Genomic DNA, 16888 nt, shown 5'->3' on the forward strand with positions numbered 1-16888 from the left:
GAAAAAAACGGACAAGTGGAAACAGGGCCATCCACTTGTATTGGTTATGCGAATCCGCATGCAGAGAACGCATGCGGATTCGCTCTAGTGGAAACGGGCCCTTAGGGTGACTTACAAACCCAGGTGAACCAATCATGAGGATGAGGCCCCCATATCGGTATCACTGGGGACAGATGTGCGGCTACAAGTGAGGACAAGTCTTCCTCCAGGAGGGGCTGCGGCCCTCCCTCTGCTCATGTTCAGGAATGTGAGAAGCCCCCAGGAGGAGGCTGAGGCTCAACTAAACCTGTTCATTGTCTCCAGCAAACACAAACATCGGGTGACCTGCCCTGCAGAGCATGGCAAAGCAAATATCAGCAAGTCCTGGGACCTGGGGGTGGCCACACAACCTGAAAGCGGACCTGAGCTCACAACTTCCTCTCTGCTCTAAAAGATGCACAACAGCATTATAACCTTTACAGAAAACATTTGTTACAACTGATACAAATCCTTAAAAATCTGCACACAGTTTCTACTTCTGATTAATGGAAGACAACATATTACATCCTGTGCTTTATACATTCTGTGCTTTCAAATGAGCTTATCTGCCCTCTTTGCCGTGGCAGTCATGTGACACGGGGAGAGATCAAATTACAACTTGTGATTAGGCGGAATTAGACAGGCTAAACTCTCTAGATACATACAGGGTACATTTCTCATTGTTTTCCTTCTGTCCTGCACAAGAATTCAGGTCCACTTGAAGAGCTTTAATCACAGACTTTAGGGTACATTAAGGCCTCTTTCACACCAGGACGTTGCGTTAGAGGGGACGTTAAGGTCGCATAACGTGCCCCTAATGCAACGCATGGTGGTGCGGGAGAGGACGTTAGAGTGAGCCGCGTTAGGCGGCTCTATCTGCATAAGGTCTACCAGAGTGGCGCTGATTGGCCGGCAGGACCACGTGATGCGGAGTGAGACACTCTTCATCACGTGGTACCGCCGGCCAATCAGCAGCCGCCAGTGCAGTGCATATTAAGTAGCCATGTGCGCGGCTACTGTAGTGGCATCTCCCCGCCTCCTCTCACCCCCGACTGAGCATGTGCAAACAGTCTAACGCGGCTTAGCCACGTGTAAAGTACTGCATGCACTACGTTATGTAGACGTGCTGCGTAACAATGTAACACACAACGTGGGCACTGTGAACAGCCCATTGATTTTTCATTGCTGTGAGTTGGGCTGCGTTACTGGCTGCTCTAACGTGCGCCTGTAACGTCCCGCTGTGAAAGCAGCCTAAAGCAAAAATCACACGTGAATTTGAGTGCGCATATGTTGTTAAAAAGCAAAAATCGCATAAAAATTTGCATAATTTTTTAATGTATGCTTTGCTCCAAGGAGGAAGTCCCATTAACACTGATCGCACATGCGAAAACAGACATGAAAAAAATAGCATGAGGCGTCCAAATAAATTGTAATATTGCTATGTGAATTTGTGTGCTGGGAAAACAAAACAAAAAAACACAAATTCGCAGCTTGTGCAAACTGGCCAATTTTTTATGCAATTTAAGATCACTGATCAAAACCCAAAACTGACCCCAATATATCCAACTTATAAAATGTGGATCCATTTCATTTTGGCAGTTTAACTGAAAGGGTGATTGGACGAGGCAGTAAATTTTGGCCAAATAGCCGTGGAAGGGGAGGTGTCTGCATAGCTCCGCCCTGCATTTTAACACTAGCGAGGGCAGCAGTACAATGGATTCCCATTTAGAGTTCAGCGGAGCTAAAGGCACCCATACACTATACAATAACTTTGCCCAATTAAACCGATTCACAAAAACACCTAATTGGGCAGAAATCGTGGTTAACCACAGCGCTGCGGTGTCCAGCAATCAACCTCCAATGATTGGTATAGGTGTTTTTTCTGCGATCGACCTGAGATCTTGGTCGTTCTGTTGATCTCAGGTAGATCGTGGGACGATTGGTGGCGTGGTTCAATAGGCCTGGTGCAATGGTCATGTCAGACCCAACACAAGTGGGAGATAGAATAGATATTCAGATATGACATTGATCGGATATAGAAGAAAGCTAGCTTACACAAGTAAGTGCTCTTTTTTTTTTTTTGTTCTGATCCCTTACTCCATCAGAAGTAGGATCTGAAGTGAATATTGCACGGTGTGTACCAGTGAGTTCCGATGAAGGATCTACAGCTAATTTACACAAGAAGCCAGGAAAGTGATTTTCCGTTTACACAATGTAAAGTAGGTGTGAGATGCTGGAATTATTAGTCATATCTCTCGTCTGCGCTGACTCATGTGGACTTACATTGTCTAATGATAGCGCTGCTGCGTTCACCAGCGACAGGCCGCCATGTACGCAGGGAACACGTAGCGGCAATTCTTACTTTTTAAAGAGGCACTAGGGCGAAAAATTGTAAAATGTAAAATATGTGCAAACAGACAAATAAGTAAATTTTTTTGCAGAGTAAAATGAGCCATAAATTACTTTTCTCCTATGTTGCTGTCACTTACAGTAGGTAGTAGAAATCTGACAAAAGTGTCAGGTTTTGGACTAGTCCATCTCTACATAAGGGATTCTCAGGGATTTATTTTCAAAAGCATTTAGTGAATGTCAGTTGCTCTGTCCAACTGCCAAAAAACTGTAGCGAGCAGGGAGGCTGGCCAGCATCATTGTTTAAATCCTTTTTAGGGAATAACTCTATAAAGAATAAAGGCCATGCTGAGAATCCCCTATGAAGAGATGGACTAGTCCAAAACCTGTCGGTTCTGTCAGATTTCTACCACCTACTGTAAGTGACAGCAACATAGAAGAAAAGTAATTTATGGCTCATTTTACTCTAAAAAAATAAACAAAATAAAAAAAGGGTACTTATTTATGTTTGAACATGTTTTAAATTTTAAAATTTTTCGCCATTGTGCCCCTTTAAGTGGAAAATAAACAGTGTTCTAACTAAATACCATAGAGACAACCCTCTAGCAGAAAAAAAAAAAAAAAAAAAAAAAATGTTAAAACAAATTTTGCAATGGGACACCTTTCTCTGCATAAGTAGAGGCGGAAGCTGTCAGTGTGTGTTAGGCAGAAGTCACTGGGTGGAGGTACTTAAAGCGGACCTAAACTCAGAACTACACTCTGCTCTTAAAGATACTCAACAGCAGGACAACATTTCATCAAAAAAAACGTTCGTGCCAGTTCATATTTGTTTTAAAATGTATCCGTGGCTCTGTTTTTTTGGCTCGGACCAAAACAGGAGCTACGAATACAAACCTTAAAAAAAAAAAAAAAAAAAAAAAGTGGCCGTCTTCACACACTTCAAATTCAGATCCATGGACGATCCGGGGATACGTTTTTAAAAACTGAACGGAGGGTCCGGATTTGTCGGGACTTCACGGACCCCCACGGATCCCGGCTACACGGAGGGGTAATGAAAGGGAATGGAAACACGGATCTCCCTCTCCACAGAGAACTTGGCACACAGAAACGGAGGGAGATCCGGATTGCCTACTGCCTGCTCCTCCCCTCAACGTCATAGGTGTCCCCAGGTGGGCTGGAGAGGGAAGCAGCCAGGAAGGGGGGCAGTGGGCACAGCGGCGGGGAGGAGGGTCAGACCCCCCCTCCCTCACCTGCTCCCGCCCCCCCCTTCCGCGCTCCCCCTCCAGCGAGTTTCCTTGTCTACCGCACGTCCGCATTTGGGTCCCATGTGACTACTGGCATATAACACGTGGGACAGCTGTGTCATGTGACATCACATGTTGCCATGCTGGGCACCAATATGGAAGTACAGTGGACACGTAGGGGACGACAGATGGGTAATGTATATTAATGTACGGGCACTGGGGGTGACATAGAACATTTGAGGGGGCATGACCATGGGAAGCAAGGCCGCATCACGAGGCCTGGCCTTGAAAGATTTAATGTTGAAATTGATTGGGAATAGGCCTGTGGTGTATGGGCAGACAACACATCTCTCTCTGATCAGATTCGATCAGAGATCTGTCTAAATCTGCCCTTCATCCCTAGATGTACTGGCACCTTCATTTTCTATTCCATTTAATCACTGTCCCAACCATCCAGAGACATCTACTGTAGCCACCATAACTTCATACATAGATTGCTGCCTTATATATTTGCAGAAATATAACTTTTGTTGTGTGAATACTTCATCCTACTACAAATTACTGAATCTGAGAGAGCCTAAGCGCTTTGAGTCCTATTGGAGAAAAGCGCAATAGAAATGTTAGGCCTGGAACCCACTGAAAACCGCAAACGCAAAACGCAACCGCTAGCGTTTTATCTGAGCGGTTTGCAAGCGGATTCATGCGCGTTTTTGGTTGTGTTTTGCAACATTGTATTTTTTTCCCCAGCGGGTGCCTAGCGTTTTGCGTTTTTATCCTGATTGGTCCTGTGAATTTTTCATTTTGTTACAGTGTGCTGAACCGCAAAACGCTAGCAAAACCGCTCAGTTTAGGTTTTGCTGAGCGTTTCCGCTAGCGGTTCAATACTTTACATTGAAGCGCTAACGCTCCCAAAATGCTGCACGTCCTGCGTTTGCGTTTCTGAGAACCGCAAACGCTCCTGTGGAAGTTGCCCCATCCATTAACATTAGCCCAGCGTTTTGGCAAACTGCTAGCGTATCGCAGTGCTGCCAAAACGCTGCCAAAAGCGCTCCTGTAGGTTCCAGCCCTTATTGTATATAGGCAACTTCACATAAACAATGGTCATCAACCATCAGATGCTTCTGAAGCAAAGCAAAGATCCTTCTGTAACAGGTCCAAAAAGGTGAAACATGTAGTCAGTGTGTTCCCCACCAGAGATAAGGCCAAAGCTTAGCACTCACAACTCATTTCAAAGCTTCAAGTAGCCAGTTTAGGGTGGGACCTTTTGCTTTTGATTGCAAAAATACTGCTGATGTCCACCAAACATATCTCCCCTATCTGCCCGCCAGTTGTGAAACTGCATATGGGTGAAGACTGAAGCATCAGTCACCACAGACACCCCCCCCCCCCCCCCCCCCCACGGGACTTTTAAGCAGGATTGTCACCATAAATAAAAAAAAAAACACCAACAGCAACTGGTCTGAGTGTATTAAGTGATAAAAATGCTAATCCTGCATTCAAAACTTTTTCTGTTATGGTTTAGAGTTATCACATACCTTAGGAGCACTGGCCCTTTAAGTGCCATTGCCAAACAGTTGCATGCTGGGGGATCTTTTTATCTATAATATATTCCCCCTCTTCCCTTTGGTTTCCCCTCTTTCTAGTGACATAAGTGCACTTCCTAGTATAGACCTCAGTGGGAGTGTGTGAAGACTTTGGGAGGAGGGTGGGTAACGAATACACAATTAGCAAAATGAGAAAACAAAAGTGAGGGAGGAAATTATGCCAGGAAGTCAAGTCAGGTAACAAAGATGGAAACTGCCTAGAATAGGATTCTGTTTTTTCCCTTATAAAATTTACAGGAATCATAAGAGTACAGTGCAGTATATCTGTTATGTAAGTAGAACTAGTATTTATCTACTTATATATGTGCTTTTTTTTCTAGGTTAGCATGGGTGTCACTTGTTCTTTAAGCATGGAAGAGGAGGAATGTCCACAATTGTAGCAGAAACGGTCATCCTTGATTGCCGATGTACAAGTCATAAAGTGTCATAGCTTGCTATGTGACACCAGTTTATGACTTATTGTTACACTTCCAGACAGTAGGTAGCATCAGAAGCCAACAGAGCAATTGATGAGTGACTTTCATCCAGTCATTGCAGCTATACAATTATGGAAGCTGTGTGGGCTGTTTCCGAGGGTGACATCTTTATCTGCGAATGTACGCACTATAAGAGGTGGTGGAACAGGATACAGTAGGAGAAAAAGAGGACCTGTCCCATGAGGCCTACAATCTACAGCCTTGTGCACACACTAGATTGCTGCTGCCTTCCACAATTGTTTATTGATCATAAGAGTGAGTTTCAGAAACAGGCACTGTACAGACATTTAGCTATAATCAGTGTGTGCTGTTCTATGGAGGGGGGGGGGGGGGGGGGGGCGATGGGGGCCAAAGGATCTTGAGGCACAGAGGGGGAAAAGGACCCAATGCGCTCATTCCTCATTTAGGGAACCGCCATGGTGAATTGCTAAGCATCATCATGGGGCAGTTGTACATACTTTCTCACCCAAGTTGGCCCAAAATGACCGTCTCGGCTAGGGATTAACCAGTGTGCGTATGAGACATAAGGGATTTAGGTAATTAGTAGGAAAGCACACCACTTTACCCCGATTATCACATTTATGGGCCATACTGCATGCCAGGCCCACCTAGTCTTTGTACATCATTTGGACTAGTCTATCTTCCTGGTAAGGAACTATACAAGGGTGCCAGGCAGAGAGGAAATTCTGAGAATACCCCATGAGGAGTTAGACTAGTCCAAATCCTGTTGGTAGAAGTTTCAGAGCTCACAGATTGACGATATCTACTGTAAAGTGACTACTACATTAGAAACATGTAATCTACAGTGTATTTTACTCTAGGAAAATTCTCTCCATTTTTCTGCAGACTGTTGAAATCAATAGGCTTCTTCAAATTCGCGCATGGCGGGAAAAAATAAATAAATAAAATAAATAGAACTGCAACATTATTCCGCAGATAGTGTGAGTCAGAATCCCCATTGCTGCGCATTAGTCAAAACCGCACCGGATGTCCGGACCGCACCGGAGCCGGACCGGACCTGATCCGTACGGTTCCTATCCGGATCCGGTCCGTTTGCATCCGGTTTCCGTGCGGTGTGAACACGGTTGCGGTCCGGATCCGGTTTCTTAAGGAGATACCATCCTGTAAATACCTGGGGTCTGGGAGGTCAGCAGAAGGGTCTGGGGTCATTGTTGGAGACAGGTGGACGTGTGGAGACCATCCGTGGATACAGAGACTGCAGTTAGGACCATGGATCCAGGCATTTTTTACTCGTAAACCTGGGAATTCTCTCCTTCCTGTTGTTCGCCTCCTCGTTATCAGACATCAGACATGTTGCTGCCAAAACGAGCTCCAGCATGAAATCGCTGCTGCCCCACTCTTTGAACGCTTGGCCCATGTGGTCCCCATCCAAAATGCATAGGAAGTGGGGTAGAACGTCCGGTTTTTGTAGCCAGTGTGTTGTGCGCTCTCCGGCTCTCATTGCTTTGTATTGGCCGGATGGTGCAGTCCGGCTCCGCTCCGGATACGGCTGCCGGAGGAGCCGGACCAAAAAAATAGCGCATGTTGGAACGGACGCATGTGAACGGACGCATAGGCTTTCATTGCTATTGCCGTGCGTCCGTTCCGTCCGTTCTGCAAGCGGTCCGGCTCCGGCACGGCGATTCCGGACGGCCACCGCTAATGTGAACCGGGCCTAAAGGTGTGTACACACATGCGACTATAGTCGTTTGAAACGATTGTTCCCTGATCATTTCAAACGACGATCGTTTGAAAAAAAAGCAGCCAACGACTATTAAGTCTAACGACGGACGAGCTAGATCGTTCAAAACGAAACGATCTAGCTTGGCGGATTTTTCCCAACGACGATCGTTAGCAAAAGTAGTACATCGTTGGAAACGGTCGTTCGTACCAGGCCTGACATGCGCATTTCACTATTTCTCCATGGAACTTTTCATTTTTATGCGCAAGCGCGATAGTTGCTTTATGTTGGTTTTAAAAGGTGTGTAACGATCTGATCGTTAAAACTAACGTTACATCACAATGTAACGTTCATTTTAACGATCAGATCGTTACACACCTTTTAAAACCAACTTTACTTAGGTCGTTCTTTCTTCAATTAAAAGTTTGTTCGTCGTTCATAAAAAATGATCGTTGTCGCATGTGTGTACGTAGCTTTACAATCTAAGATCTGAGGAAACAACAGAATACAGGACATGTCCCATTTGGCTTGTCTATCTAGTAATACATTGACTCCAAGCTACGGTGTAGAAGTCATAAAGTCACAGACAGCCGGGTATTGAGAATGTAACCCAACTGGTTTTCCACCAATCACCCACACGGCCCAGGACACACCTGTGAGAGCGCAGGGCCTGTGATAACAAGTCGCTGCAAACCCACAAGTCACAGGGAAACAAAGTCCTGGCAGAATAGGTGTGGAGTGACAGGCGGACTCAGATCAAGGGCGGATCAGGAAATGAGAAGGTCTGGTATGCTGGGCCTTGTAGTGCCACAACCTCAGGGCAACCGCCAGGTCCATAACACTTACTGCACTGTGTATGAACAGTTGCTCCGTCTGACCTCAGCAATATATCAGGCATAAAATATTCATCATTATGTCTGAAGCCTCCTCACTCGCTAATAAGACATTGCGTTTAGAGACGTCCAGTTTATTTTGGCGACAAAACAATAAGATCCGTCACGAATAAAGCGAATATTATGAGAACAAGTCTTGCTGATACTGCAGTAACCGGAGCGTTAATATTTTTATACTATCTGCAAAGAAGCAAAATTGACCAAAAACTGACCCTACACAATCCAACTCCTTGTAAGCACAAGGAGACCTGGTTTCAAATCTCAACTCTTCCTGTTCAGTAAGCCAGCACCTATTCAGTAAGGAGACCTTGGCCAAGACTCCCTAACACGGCTACTGCCTATATAGCACTATTGGCTGCAGCTCACTCACGCACTTTGAGTTCGGCAGGAGAAAAGCGCAATAGAAATGTTAGCGTGCATCTACAGCTGTTCCAGTTAATACGACTGCCCCCTCCCCTCCCCCCACACCGTTCACTTGTCAGTCCCCTCCCATTGGGTGGCTGCTGACACCACTTCCTGTGAGGGTTCCAGCCCCTGAGGAACCAATCCTACATCTGTTCCAGCCCCTGCAGAGAATATTGCAACAATCTGCACTAAGCTACATCATACAGGCAGGAATGTTAGGCTGGGTAAAGGCTGATGGCCCAAAAAGAGACCAAAATATAAGCAAAAGAAATAAAAAAAAAAAAAAAAAAAAAAAAAGGGGGGGGGGTAAATCAAAAATAATAATAATAAAAAAAAAAAATTCTCAAAAGGTCAAATTTCCCTTATTTCTGCAACTTCCTCAGCTCTCCTGCCAGCAACAAATGGACTGTTTTCCCTCAGAAGGAAGCGCAGGTCTGATCGCCGGGGCCGCGTTCTTGTGGTCTGAATTATAGATGTCAGTCACATAAAAAGGCCTTTTAGAGCTGCACTCAGCGTTCCTAATGATATAATTACACGCAATTGTCCAGCTCTCTCTCTTGGACTGCTGAGGGGGTCGGAGCCAGTACAGTGATGATACGAATGCCTGGTACACACCGTGCAATTTCCCATCAGATAGACAGGTCAAAACGATTATTTCTGAGAGGTCCGATCTGATTTCCTATCGTTTTTACTGATCGATTTTCTGATCACGTCTATACAAAAATCAGATCGGACCTGTTGTAAAGTAATTGATTCGACCAGTCTATCTGATGGGAAATGGCTTGGTGTGCACCAGTCCAGGTAGTATGAGAACCAATCAAGTGAAAGCAAAACAAAAATGCAAGACCCTGAGGCTGGGCGGAGCAACAGTGAACCATCCACACCGAAGGCGGCTCAGACTCCTCTGCTCGTCACAGCCTCTTCTCACAACAGCTGAGGTCGTTTATAGTTAGGGATGGTCAATGCGAGGCAAATGATTCTGAATTGATGCAGGATTGTGGAACCCCCCAATTTAGTGTCCCCTCCCTCCCCCCAATCTAGTGTCTCCCCCCTCAATCTAGTGTCACCACCCTCGTAGGCACCTGACTACGCCACACCAATGTATACTTTCGTCTTTTTTTCTTTTTGAACTACTACAGAGCTTGCCTGTGCCAAAAATAATTCCATGTGCAAATCCTCTGTTCTTGGCAAATAATCCTGATATTTATGTAGCTTGAAAAAAATGGGCCAACTCTGCCTGGGCAGGATTCGATTGGTCCTTTTTCAAGCTGTATAGATTTGCATACCAATTTTGCATAATCCCGCATCAACTGAATTATTTACATCTTATTGACCATTTGTGTTTATAATGCCAGCGACTGACCTGACCATACACACTCCTACAGCCGACATACACAGGAGTGCATGCACCAAGCAGACTCCAACAACATATGAGCGGGGCAACAGATGTTACTGGAGATAGGTAACCACCTTGATGGCTCAGCAGTGTAAGGCTCGGTTCCCACTTGCACCATGTGCGGCCAGCGGGAGCGGACAGTGTAGCCCTGATGGTCCGCTCTCGTCTGACTGTAGCCCAGGTCAGAAGCGTTACCCTATTAGGCTATTTGGGGAATGCATCTGCTCTTCCGGGGTTATTGCGGACTGCACAGAAGTCTGGTCCGTTTACAGCAACGAATCCATTGCAGGCCGACAAGTGTGGACAGCTCCTATTTATAAAATAGAAGCTACCCCCCATCCCCCTCAATCAACCTTCAACAGCCTCATCTACATGGGTCCAGTGAAATGGCATGGGATAAAAAACGGCGCACGGAGACGCCGATAAAGTTATTTAAAATGCTATTTAGCTTTTTAATCAAAGTGCGCTGCAGTTTACCCCTCCTGCTTGTAGTGAAGACCTGCCATAGAGCCCGCAGACTTTGCAGGATGATCGGCTCAGCAAGTGCCTGCAGCCGCGATGATTGCAGAGGCAGGACTGTGCGCTGATAGCCCCATAGTTCCGAAGCTGTTACCGCTCCCCTGCCTGACTAGCTTGCACTGTGCTTCATGATTTTTGGTCAGGCAGAGGAGCGGTAACAGCACTGGAACTAGTATGGGGCTATCAGCGCACAGCCCAGCCTCCGCAATCATCGCGGCTGCAGGCACTTGCTGAACCGATTACCCTGCAAAGTCTGCGGGCTCTATGGTGGGGCTTCACTACAAGCAGGAAGGGTAAACTGCAGCACACTTTGGTTAAAACGCTAAATAGCGTTTTAAATAACCTGCGCCAATTTTTAACAGTAAAAACGCTAAATAGCGTTTAAGGTTACTGAATGCGGCGCCATTATTGTACCTGCGGTGCTGTGCGCCATTATTATCTGCTCCGATCTACACAATGTGCAACAATAGTCATGGTAGGGAGGTGTTGGACTGTATCAAAGTGTGGGGTAATGCTGGGAACACAAGATACGTTTTTTGCGGCCGATTCTCTGCGCGATTGATTTCATGCTTGATTCGATTATCGTCCACTCATTTTACTTCTCTTTTTTCAAATCACTTCTATGAGAAATCGAGTGGAGAATCGGACATGTCGGAATTTAGCTATCGAAGGCATCTATCGGAACGATTCTACCACAAAAACTAAACGTGTGTTCCCAGCATTATACTTTTTATTGGTAAACTGATTAGCACAAGTGGGGTGGATAACCTGCTAATTCCTTAAAGGGGAACTGAAGAGAGGTATACGGAGGCTGCCATGTTTATTTCCTTTTAAGCAATACCAGTTGCCTGGCAGCCCTGCTGATCCTCTGCCTCTAATACTATTGGCCATAGCCCCTGAACAAGCATGCAGCAGATCAGGTGTTTCAGACTTTAAAGTCAGATCTGACAAGACTAGCTGCATGCTTGTTTCTGGTGTTATTCAGATACCACTGCAGAGAAATAGACCAGCGGGGCTGCCAGGCAACTGGTATTAATTAAAAAGAAATAAATATGGCAGCCTCCATATACCTCTTCAGTTCCCCTTTAAATGCACCCAAAAAAAACCCCACAAGTGTACATTTTAGATTACAGCAGTCTTCCATCCATCTTCATAATATGACACCAGTCTGATGGGCAGGTCTACTCAGCCAATCACAACAAGTATCACCTGGCCTTCAATTCTGTACAGTGTTTAGCCATAAAAACTCTGGAGGAAGAATGATGATCGCTCAGAAACAGCCGTATCAGTATGACGACAGAGCGTACACACGCCGGACTGTCGCTGGCACGCTGGCACGCCCACCACGTCGTTTAGGCACGTCGTTGCCTAAAGTCCGGCGTGTGTACGGACCTTATTTATCTAATCTGCTGTTTATGGGAGTTCTATGAACAGCCCACAATGAATATTGGCTCTGAACTCTAATCCTGTAATAGGGGCTATTTGGTGGCCTGCAGGGGGGTAGACATGAAAGAAAGACCCTGATAACATTCACAAGTCAACACAAGAGTCAACAATTGACAAACTTCAAGAATGCAATTTACTGGAAGAGGAGACACCCAAGACCTCTGCAGCCTGATAGCTCCCTATGTCCAGGAAGATGCACCAAAATGGCCCTTCCAGCAAGACAACTCTCTAGGGCCTTCCAGGATGATACCTCTTTCAAAAACTGTTCCTGGCTGATCACACCCAACAACACAGATACTGGTTTATGAGAAACAAAGTGAAATGATGACAGGTCCTCTTACCTCTGCCCACCGTCGTGCCAGGATCCAGAGATTTTGATACAGAGAAATGGTAATCCTCATCCATAAAACGGAATCGGCATATTTCCCATTCTGCCAGTCCTCCTGCGATCTGCCACAGCAAGAATACAAGACCCGTTAGTGGGGATAAAACAAGGAATCTAAAACATTTGTGGGGGTGTTCCACTTGGGATCGCATCTCAGCAAATGTCAGGGGTGTTCCTCTTCAGGCCCTTGATGTGCATCTCACCAAACATCTGAGGTGTATCTAACCCAACATCTATGGTTTGCCTAGGCATGTGGGATGTATTTCAAACATCTTGGTGGCATTTCAGCTAACATCTGGGGTGCATCTAGGCAGATTTGTGGAGGGTATTTGACCAAACATCTGGGGTACATCTATTGAGACACATCAGTTGCATCGGACCAAAGATGCGGAGTGTTGCTACTCAAGCATGTTGGGCCATACATCTGGGGTGTATACAACAGGATATTTATTCTTTATTTCAGTTCTGGACAGGATGAGCCAGTCACATGTAGGGGCATAATTTTGATTGGCCAATTTTCAGGGCTGTGGAGTCGGTACAAACATAATTCGACTCCTCAGTTTATGAAACCACCGACTCAGTCTCCAGGTACCCAAAATTATCCCCGACTCCTTAGTCTATTTTTTACAAAGGCTTTGGATTTGGTTCAAAAATCATCAGACTCCTTAGTTTCTTGAATCCACCGACTCCAGGTACCCAAAACTGCTCTGACTCTACAGCCCTGAAAATCTGATCATAGTATTCACAGTCCGTTAACCCTCATACTACATGGAGGTGGTAAAATTGGTTGGGGATTGGCCAATCAAAATTGGATATATGTATGCACCCTCAAGTCTGGTACACACTTAATTTTGGTTGGCCAATCACTTACCAATTTTACCAGCTCCATGCAGTATGAGGGTCATGTATTGAATACTAGGTTATGTAGGTAAACCCTACACAGGAGGTGGAAAAATTGTTCAGTGATTGGCCAATCATAATTGAAAGTGTGTACCAGTCTTTCGGCTACCTCAAGAAAACAGTCAGTAACGTTCAATTAAATATTGATTAGTTCAACAACTAGGACAGCTGAAAAATATAATGCTGGATACACACCATGCATTTCCGCGTTCGATGCGTCCGTCGATACGCATCGATTCGATTATTTCCGACATGTCCGATTCAAGCTTCGTTAGGTCGATTTGCCATACTTTACATGGCAATCGACCTAAAAATCATCGAAATGCGTTCGGAAATGCTCGGTAATAATCGAATCGACGCGTATCGACAGACGCAGTCGACGCGGAAACGCATGGTGTGTATCCAGCATAAGTACGGCAGCAGAGGTCTACCAGATTGCTAGAATAGCACCTCCCATGCCATGTGGCTGATCGCCCAGCATTTCCCAATTCAGCACCACGGAATATGTTGGCGCTTTATAAATCAATATCAGGATATGAATTGGGGAAGATCGGTCAGGGTCAGCATTGCTGCGTGTATGTCCAGCACTAGACACTTATCCTGCTTGATTTTCTTAGTAGATATCGCCTCACTTCCTGTTCCTGTGAAAGTTTGGAATCAGTTTCCAAACTGGTTAATTCAGGAAGAGGGATAATAGGGAAAGAGGTTCCCAGTGGGGTCCAAGTAAGGCCCCCTGAGGTGGGATCTCCTGATCACCAGGCCAGTATCAGTTGAAGCAACCTACACCCTCCCCCACCCTAACTAGTTTCAGTTTTGAAAGGAGGAACAAAGTTCAGAGTAGAATGGAGATATAGCCGGATAGTGGCTGGACCTGCGGGAGGGAAAATTGGGGGATTTCTGGAGGGTTTTCAGGATAAACACAAACTGACGTTTGTAAAAACAACAATGACCTACGCCCCGCATGTGCTGAAAAGAACGTCCAAGTACAGATTGTGCCACATAAGGAGGTTGGAGAATACTGAGACTGGTTGTTCATCGAACCAACCATTCCAAGTCTGCTGTAGCCATACAAAGCGGCCAATCAGATCACACCACTGAAAGGAGCCATGTGATTGGTCTGTGGTTCAGAGTACAGAGACAGAAACTTTTTTTTACCCCGTATGTCAAACGTCACGATTGGTCCACACACTGGACAACACAACAGTCTCTCTCAAATTAACTCAATTTTCATATAAACTTGATCAGAAGGAGCTGCTGTTCATCGGATGTATGGAAAACGATTGATCCTTCGTAATTACCAGTTCAATTAACACCAAATACCAGTCAAAGCTCAACACACACACACACCTTACAATCTGATTGCACGATCTACACAAACTTTTTTTACTTCCTGTTTCAGACCATATTTTACAAACAAATGCAAATAAATTGGACTGAACGAAGATACTTTAAGATGTGCCTCCAAATGTCTTATCTGCCATCACACTTCAAAGGTGCGTACACACTCCCGACCAGAGGCAACGACGGGTCTGCTGGACCCTCCCGCTGGGCGGACGTTCAGCCGACAGTAGCGTGTGTGTGTGCGCGCATTGTCGGTGGACTGATAAGGCTGTTTCTGAAAGATCCGCACAGCAGATCGTTCAGGAACAGCTTAAGCTGGCCACTAACGGTCCAATTTCTAGCGAAAAATCGTTCGAGCGATCAGAAGTTCTGATCGGACGAAAAATCGTTCACTACACCATCAACTAACCAATCATTGCTTCCTATCTATCACGACCACCAAGAAATCCAAATTTTCATTCGGAGAAAATTCATTCGGGCGACATTTTTTAATTGTGTCCACCAATGGAGATTATTTACAACCAATCCGAGCAGAATTTCTGATCGCTCTAACGATTTTTCACTAGAAATTGGACAGTTAGTGGCCACCTTTATCAGTCCGCCGACAGACTGTACACACACACTACTGTCGGCTGAACTTCCGCCCAGCGGGAGAGTCCGGCGGACCAGTCGTTGCTGCTGGTAGTGTGTACGCACCTTTACAGGCAAATAAAAGAGATAAAGCAGATTATCCCAAACATACACAGCCAGCTCCCTGTTTCAGGGTGAAAACATACATCCAATTTCAATTGGCCAATTTTACCACCTAAACAAAGTATGAGAGTTTACTTACACAATCTATTCACAGTATTTTACATCTAAAAGACTCATACTACATGGAGGTGGTCAAATTAGCCAATCGGAATTGTATGTGTGTACCAGGCTTTAAAGTGTCCCAAATCGTATATGGTGAAAAAAAAATAACCCACAGAGATCTGCACCAATTGAACAATCACATTGTAGGGTGTGTGGTCTTCTAGAAGGTCAGAAACTTGGGACAATTCCAGGAACTAAGCAGCTGAACAGGAAATCTGGGACTGGGCTGTGAAACAGGGACTGGAGTGAAGACGGTCCCCTAAAACCAGGTTAACACCAAAGCAGTTAAGTATTTTTTTTATGGGGGGGGGGGGGGGGATTCCTAATCCTGTCAATCACTTGCAAACAAATTTTACTTTAGTCATAAAAACTTCTGAATTAAAAACAAAAAAACACACATATAGGAGGGAGACTACAAACTTACAAACAAAGACTTACAAACTAAAGCATAAAAACACTCGGGGGCAGAATAACGATAGGGAGTTGCCCATAGGGCAGGTGAAGCCCGGGGTACATGATATAGTACAGTTTCCATACATAATACATCCCCATACACACACACGTATCCCCAGTGCAGGGTCCGGGGCTCACCTGCAGCGCTATGATGACCAGGCTGAGTTTCAGCGCTCCGGAGCGGATCCCCCGCATGCTGCTGCTGCTTCTCCTCCGCTGCACTGCTCTGTTCTGCTCCACTCCTCGCTCTCCCTCTAGCCGGGCTGGGGCTGGGCGGGGTTACCTGTCCAGGTAGACGAGTCACCTCCAGTATCTGGGCGGGGCTGAGTCATTCACCTGCTGAAATATGACACCACCCATCAGAGGCTGCTGTGCTGAGTGAGGCTGGGAGTGTCCGGAGGGTGGAGGAGGCTGTGTGTGGTCAGCAAGGAGGAGAGACCCATGATGATCAGAGGGAGGACGGTTACTGCAAAGTGTCAGCTCCTTGGGCAAGACTCTCCTCTCCTGCTGTGACGGTGGGATCTGTAGTTGTCTGAGGTGTGCCATTTACCCCCTCCCCCTCTTTCACTGTACAGTGGAATGTGTTGGTGTAGCTTCAGGGTACATGGTCATGTCACTGTTCTCAGAAGAGCTCACACCATACCAAGTCCTATCCTACCATATTATTATGTATTTATATATCACTAACTATCCCCAGAGGAGCTCACAATCTAATCCCTATCATAGTCTGATGTCCTACCATATTACTGTTTTATCATGTATTTATTTAGCACTGACATCTTCTGCAGCACTTTACAGAGTACATAGTCATGTCACTGACTGTCCTCAGAGAAGCTCACAATCTAATCCTACCATAGTCATAGTCTAATGTCCTACCATATTATTATTATGTATTTATATAGCACTGACATCTTCTGCAGCAC

At 45.6% G+C, this 16888-nt stretch overlaps 2 protein-coding genes across 2 annotated transcripts in view; one reads left to right on the forward strand and one right to left on the reverse strand.

Annotated features, from left to right (window-relative positions):
* Positions 1–5607, forward strand: part of LOC137538376 (cadherin-1-like) — a 178711-nt gene extending 173104 nt beyond the window's left edge. Inside the window, exon 14 of the mRNA XM_068260503.1 lies at positions 5536–5607. Within this exon, the coding sequence (XP_068116604.1) occupies positions 5536–5540 (5 nt within the window). The 3' untranslated portion in view covers positions 5541–5607. The remainder of the gene's footprint in view (positions 1–5535) is intronic.
* Positions 1–16212, reverse strand: part of LOC137538375 (cadherin-1-like) — an 84586-nt gene extending 68374 nt beyond the window's left edge. Inside the window, exons 1-2 of the mRNA XM_068260498.1 lie at positions 16104–16212; positions 12373–12481 (exon numbers count right to left, since the gene is read on the reverse strand). Of these exons, the coding sequence (XP_068116599.1) occupies positions 12373–12481; positions 16104–16160 (166 nt within the window). The 5' untranslated portion in view covers positions 16161–16212. The remainder of the gene's footprint in view (positions 1–12372; positions 12482–16103) is intronic.
* Between the last annotated feature and the right edge of the window lie 676 nt (positions 16213–16888).

This window comes from Hyperolius riggenbachi, chromosome 11 (genome assembly GCF_040937935.1).
Source record: "Hyperolius riggenbachi isolate aHypRig1 chromosome 11, aHypRig1.pri, whole genome shotgun sequence".
NCBI classification, from domain to species: domain Eukaryota; kingdom Metazoa; phylum Chordata; class Amphibia; order Anura; family Hyperoliidae; genus Hyperolius; species Hyperolius riggenbachi.